Source organism: Salmo trutta, chromosome 1 (assembly GCF_901001165.1).
Source record: "Salmo trutta chromosome 1, fSalTru1.1, whole genome shotgun sequence".
NCBI classification, from domain to species: domain Eukaryota; kingdom Metazoa; phylum Chordata; class Actinopteri; order Salmoniformes; family Salmonidae; genus Salmo; species Salmo trutta.
The window spans coordinates 56,380,388-56,387,161 of NC_042957.1; the positions used below are offsets into that span (position 1 = coordinate 56,380,388).

General features: G+C 45.3%; 1 protein-coding gene across 1 annotated transcript in view; it reads left to right on the forward strand.

The window, feature by feature from the left end:
• Nucleotides 1-6,441, forward strand: part of LOC115201783 (ubiquitin carboxyl-terminal hydrolase 43) — a 91,284-nt gene extending 84,843 nt beyond the window's left edge. Inside the window, exons 12-15 of the mRNA XM_029765673.1 lie at nt 404-788; nt 921-1,079; nt 1,945-2,115; nt 2,339-6,441. Coding sequence (XP_029621533.1) covers nt 404-788; nt 921-1,079; nt 1,945-2,115; nt 2,339-3,474 — 1,851 coding nt within the window. The 3' untranslated portion in view covers nt 3,475-6,441. The remainder of the gene's footprint in view (nt 1-403; nt 789-920; nt 1,080-1,944; nt 2,116-2,338) is intronic.
• The last annotated feature ends 333 nt before the right edge of the window (nt 6,442-6,774 follow it).

The window sequence follows — 6,774 nt, forward strand, 5'->3', positions numbered from 1 at the left end:
TGCTTGCTTTCTCACATAAACTGAAATTGAGCGAACAATGTAGAATTTTTGCAACCAGGAATGTGCAATTTTCACTAAATAACACAGCCACAAAGTCAGAACAGCTGCCGCTCCGGCGGGAGAAATCAATAGGAAAAGCACACAGCCAATCACAACATTGGCGGGTAAGTAATACTGTGAAACATTATCATTCCACAATTAGCGGCAGATATATTATGAACATTTTCTGAAATGACAATACAAAAATGTAAAACAATTCAATGTAGCACCTTTAGAGAGTGTTATGAAATGATTTCAGTGGGTTGATTGAGGGACAAGATTTCATATTTTTTTACATGGATGAATACTCTCTCTCGCTCTCGCTCTCTTGCTCTCTCTCTCTCTCTCTCTCTCTCTCTGCCAGCTGGCCCCAGACGATGCATGGAAATGTCCCCACTGTAAGCAGCTGCAGCAGGGCATGGTGAAGATGAGCCTGTGGACGCTGCCTGACATCCTCATCCTCCACCTCAAGCGCTTCCGGCAGGTGGGCGAGCGCCGCAACAAGCTGGCCACGCTGGTGCGCTTCCCCCTGGACGGCCTAGATATGGCGCCCCATGTGGTGAAGAGGAGTCAGAGTACCCGGCTGCCCCCCCACGGTCCTCTGCCCCCCCACGGTCCTCTGCTCCCCGGCCCCCTGCACCCGGCCTGGAAACCGCCCTGCCCACCCGACGTGGCCCCTCCAGACTTCCTATATGACCTCTATGCCGTGTGTAACCACCACGGAGGCATGCACGGGGGACATTACACAGGTTTGTATGGAGGGACTGTCTGGCTGTCATATTCACATCCTGTAAGTGTTCTATGAAATATCAGTATGTTCAGTATGTATGGAAGTACACACTGTTGTGCATGTCTGAACAGGTGTCTGTGTCTCTGTGCAGCGTTCTGCAGGAACTCATTGGACGCCCAGTGGTATGGGTATGATGACAGCAGTGCAGAGCCAGTCACAGAGGGGGAGGTGTGCACACGGGGAGCCTACATCCTCTTCTACCAGAGACGCAACACCATCCCTCCATGGTCAGCCAGCTCCTCTCTCAGAGGTGAGCCGTGTTGACAAGTCCTTTAATTAAGCCACAGTCTGCAATATGTCCTGCAGTTCTATTGTGTCATTTCAATAGATGATATATACCAATTGGTTCTGGAAGAATACTGACCTTTAGAGGTCTTCAGTTGAAAGTAAGTCCATGTAATGGAAATAAGGCTTCTGAAATCCATTATTGGTGAAATGATGGCTTTCATCACCCAATAATGAATGGCACTTCAATGACAGTATGCAGACATTTTTTCGAATTTAAAGCATTAATGTTGAAATCAAAAGAGTATATGATTGGCAGTGTGTAATAACCTTGTCCATCATAGGCTTGAGGTACAGTAAAGGCGTCTGCATACTAGGTTTGGTTTGCTCCTAGCAGAACTCGGATAGGCAAAGTGAACGCCTGTGCATTGCATACTCCCTTAAAAGACTTTCGCTTGAAAAACGAGAAAAAGCGGCAATAGTACTGTTTGTCCCTCTTGAGACGCCGTAGCCAATATACACTTCCTCAAAATAGTCAGAATTAATGTAAGATAACTCAAGAAATCTGTCATTCATTTTGATGTTTTTGCCGAGGAGATCTTAGTTGTGCATTTTTACATCTAACTAAGATGTTTGGTGCACTATTTCACAATGAAAAGTTTATTGAAGAATCCCTACTGTTGACCAATCACCGACGAAGGGGCGTAGACTTTGGCTACCAAACTAACAACAACTAACAAAATGTTGTCATAATATATGCACAAACTCTTCCAAAATGTTTCGCCTACTGTCCCCCTCTAGGAAAAAGAGACAGGTTTGTATGTATTAGCTGTGTTGAGTCCAGTAGAAGGCACTTTGCTCTGTATAACAGTGTTCTTCTATTTCTGCAGGCTCCACCAGCTCCTCCACGTCAGACCACTGGCTGATCCGTCTGACGCGGGACTGTAAGAGGGGCAGCCTGTTGTCTGGGGGGTCCACGTCTGGCCCTCCTGGCCCCACACCAACCCCCGAATCCCCAGAGCTCCCTGTGTTCGAGGACGAGCCTCTCAAAACAGAGACAGGTGAGTAGCCCATTGGGACACCATTTCTCTAAATAAATTAAAACACTATGGCTCGCTGTGTCTGATTGGTCTGAAGTTCTGGTTGTTACTCAAAGAGGATTATCTCTTTGAGATAATTACATCATTAAAAAGCAGATGATTATGTAGATAAGTCGATCAATGAACCATTATAAAAGAGGAGGAATATGAGGAAAAATCCTAACTGTTTTTCTTCTGGGTCCAGATGGGTTTGAGCCATTTGTCCGAGGCACTCAGGGCAGGAGCGTGAGCATGAGGTCACCCACTAAGACCAAGGACACCCTGAGCAAAGTGCTTCCCCTGCGCTGGTCCTTTGGTTCCAAGGACCGCCCCAAACCCTCCGCCCCCAGGCGAGGGGAGCTGGTGGAGTACCTGGAGTCAGGGCGCAGGCCGCGGTGCACCAAGGACCCCATCATCACCCTAGTGGCCACCCCGCCCCAGGGCGGGCACAGGGACCTGGGCAGCTCCCCCAGTGGGAGCAGCCTGAGTTGCATGGACAGGTCCAACTCTGAGGCCTGCAACTCCCCAAGAGTACCAGAGGGCCAGAGCAGGCCTGCCGTAGAGAGGAGCTCAAGCCTGGGGCTCAGTATTATCACTAAAGCCAGGGATGACAGCTCACTGGGCCGGAGGTCCTCTAAGAGGTTCAGGCAGGACCAGGGCAGGATCCTGGACCCTCACCCCCATAGAGGCTCCACTGATGGGGTCCACATCAGTCACAGTGCCCCCCCAAGTAGGGACTCCACACTGAAGAGGCCCAAGGCCCAAGCAGGGCTGACCTCCAGGGTAGGGGTGCTGCAGGCTGGTCTACAGCCTGAGGAGAGGAAGGGGATGAGGGGTCAGGAGGTAAGGAGCCACGACAGCCTCTTGTCCTTTTTCAAATCAGGCTTCCTGAAGAAAGATGCTCAGAGTACACCTAGCAAGGGGGAGGAGGTCCGGGCCAATGGCCACGGACGAGCCAGCAAGGTGGCAAACGGTAGTTCGTCTAAACTCTCCTTCTCCAATGGGACCCTGAACGGCGTAGCGCTGGAGGAAAAGAGGGCCAACGGCGCCCCTAGAGGTGACTGCCGTCACAGCAAAGGGCAGCTTGTCAACGGGAGGACAGAGAGTAACAGCTCTGCTGCGGACATCAAGCGTGCCCACAGCTCCAGTAACATCCAGACCAAACTGGACTTGACCCTGCGCAGGTGTGCCTCTCTGCAGAGGAACGGGCAGGTAGCTCCCCCGGCCCCCCGCAGCAGCCTGGCCACAGACAAGCCCAGCTATGCCACCCTGCAGCGGGCACGCTACAGCACCACCTCCCTGGGCAGGCAGCAGAGACCCGTCCCCGAGTCCTGCTTCTGACTCCCTCCGCACCGCTAGGCTAACTGGCTGCTGCCACAGCAGTAGAGTTATCTGGCGTGTGTGTCTCTTTATTTAGAGTTTGTGCCAATGCTACTGCCAGGGTTAGCATGTTAGTGTGAGCTGAGCAGTCTGGCCACCACTGCTAGAGCAGAGGAATAGTCACGGTGTTACTATAAGACAGGTTGTTAGGGGAGGCTTTGCCAACAGCTGAGATCAGTAATGCAGTGCGTAACAGTTAACTGCCTGTCATAGTCTTCTGTTTAATGTAAGTGCCTCTGTGACAGTTCAGAATGATTGTTTGTTGAACACTGGAACCACGCTATTGATTGACACACATCACATCCAGACGGTCACCAGGTCTCTGTAGTATAGCCAGCAGAGCTGTTGTTTCTGAAGGGCATCATGTACCCTCTGTTAACACTGATGTTTATTGACGTATTGTCTTTGTGTGTAAGTGAATCTATGCAGACTGTGTACAATGGAGAGGTACAACTGCTGTATTGTGATCATATTTATTCCCCAGACATGTCAAGCATCTTTCTTGGTTGTATGCTGTCCTTGATTTTCTATTGATGTAGCCATGGAGGAATATCCTGCACGAAAGGATTCAATTAAATGATTGTCTGTCTGTGCTTCCACTGCAAACTGTTTGCTGGGACCTCATACACTTATGTTTTTGTTAATATTCATCATGTATCATCCACTGTCAGTGGCAACTGGCATCTGAAAGGAACAAGTACTGTAATAACCTGGCTGTTACACACCTGTTACTGACTACCGTACTGTAACGACGGTGTGTGATTGGAGGAGAAGTAAGGGTAGAGGAATGAAATGGCGATTTATGTTCATGATTGAAATACTGGGTTGAAAACAGGGTAGTTGGCACACCATGTACCCCAGCACAGTGATGGTCTTGTATACACAATAGATTTAATGGATCTTGAACCAAAGTTTGTGTCAATCAGAACATTCATCAGGACCCAGATAAAGGTCTAGATAATCTAGTTTAAGATTCATTGTGGAGCATACAAGAATACCAGACAGTATCTTGGACTTTCTATTTTACATCTAAATGGAAAAAAATAATTAGAAAGAGTCACTTGAGAGTTTTGTACATTGACTTGTGTGAACTTAGATGGGTGCTATTATGTGATCGTGAACTGTTATAGAACCTCCTCACACCGGTGGTTTAGGTAAGCCCCTTATAGAGCAGCAGGGACAGACCTTTTAATGTCACTCCCTGTATCTCCCCACTGCTGAGCTCCAGAGAAAGTTACTGCCTGTGTTTCACAATAACTCACCAGGGGGGATTAAACCTGCTCCCCTGTTGCCATGGCAAACTCCCTTAAAGATACCAACTGTGAAGGTGCTGCTGACTGATGTACTCTGCAGAGGGGCAGGGATGTCTTGATTTTCATTCATTTTCAACTCAAAACATCTCTTGCCTAAGGTTCCAATATACAGTACATGACGACCTATTACATTACATGAAGATCATTTAGTAATTTTTCCTATAGAGTGTTGTAATGCATTTTAATTGTCAGCCATAGGGTACATGCCAATTCAGATATATGCACATTCTGTGTATGTTCTAGTCAGTGCAGATTTCCCAGCAACCATGGATGGAAACGTATGATGTGTGTTTTATGTTAGGAGGGTGTAGAGCACATGTGTTTGAGCTTTCATCAACTGTATATGGACATATGTAGTAGCAGTACAGATAATACCAACACAATAGCATACAGTGCTTCTGTAAAGGGAAAAACACTATTAGAGTAAATGTATTTATCTATTAGATTTCTGAGTTACTTAATTACTTAGGCTCATCGCTCCATGAGAAGCATAGGCCATCAACTGGCCATCAACTGAGTTGACTTCATGTATCTGAAATTATCTAGAATTTAAACCCAATGAAATTATACAGTCATTTACTATTCTCCTAAACTATAATGTTAATGTGTAGGACATATACTGTATGATTGTGTTAGCAGACATACAGTAGTAGCTATGCAATATACTGGACCATAAGGGTTGCCCCATATGCATCATCATAACTTCTTTGGTTGATGACACTACACCATCAACCATCATGACAAATTGGTTGATGACACTTCACCATCAACCATCATGACAAATTGGTTGATGACACTTCACCATCAACCATCATGACAAATTGGTTGATGACACTTCACCATCAATCATCATGACAAATTGGTTGATGACACTTCACCATCAATCATCATGACAAATTGGTTGATGACACTTCACCATCAATCATCATGACAAATTGGTTGATGACACTTCACCATCAATCATCATGACAAATTGGTTGATGACACTACACCATCAATCATCATGACAAATTGGTTGATGACACTACACCATCAATCATCATGACAAATTGGTTGATGACACTTCACCATCAATCATCATGACAAATTGGTTGATGACACTTTACCATCAACCATCATGACAAATTGGTTGATGACACTACACCATCAACCATCATGACAAATTGGTTGATGACACTTTACCATCAACCATCATGACAAATTGGTTGATGACACTAGCTCATATGCCTTTTTTTTAATTCACTTGTTCTCATCAATTTTGTTTCTGCAACCTTATTTAACTTTTCTGTATCATTTTGTTTACCAAAACGAGCACTTGTTTTGGAAGTGACCCTAAATGAAGGATGCTTTCTTTGGGAGGGCATGGGTTGACTATATTTTATATGCAACTTTTGTAAAAGTCTACATTTTATACCTGATTTGTAATTATGTAAATGAAGGCTCCAGATGATCAAATCAGATAATGTATGCTTCTGATCAGAGAGCAACGTCAGGATAAAGCACAAGTGGACTTGAATTGTGAACTTAACATATATATTGTATCTGCCTCTAATATCTGCTTATTACCATACTGGAATTTATTTGAATTGCAAATTAAACACAGCTTTTCTCACAACTACTCTCTTTATTATATCATAATACAAACAAGGAGATATTCAATTGCATGTGTCATTGTATCTGTCTAAGTTGGACTTTGAACTGCCTCAGGTTCTGCTCATGTCCATACCACATCATACCAGCTGAACTTACAAAACCAAGGTGTAGAGAACAACTGATTAACAAAAGTTGATCTATTGTGGAGAAAATATTGTATTCCAAATTTTTCTTAAATTCATCAGCCAGTGTGTCATACATGTTTTGTTGATATTGGGAGAGCACATTCCAAATAGTTCTCTTGCCATGTGAGCTGTGCTCTTAGGGAAATGTATGCCTTTCCTACACACACCTT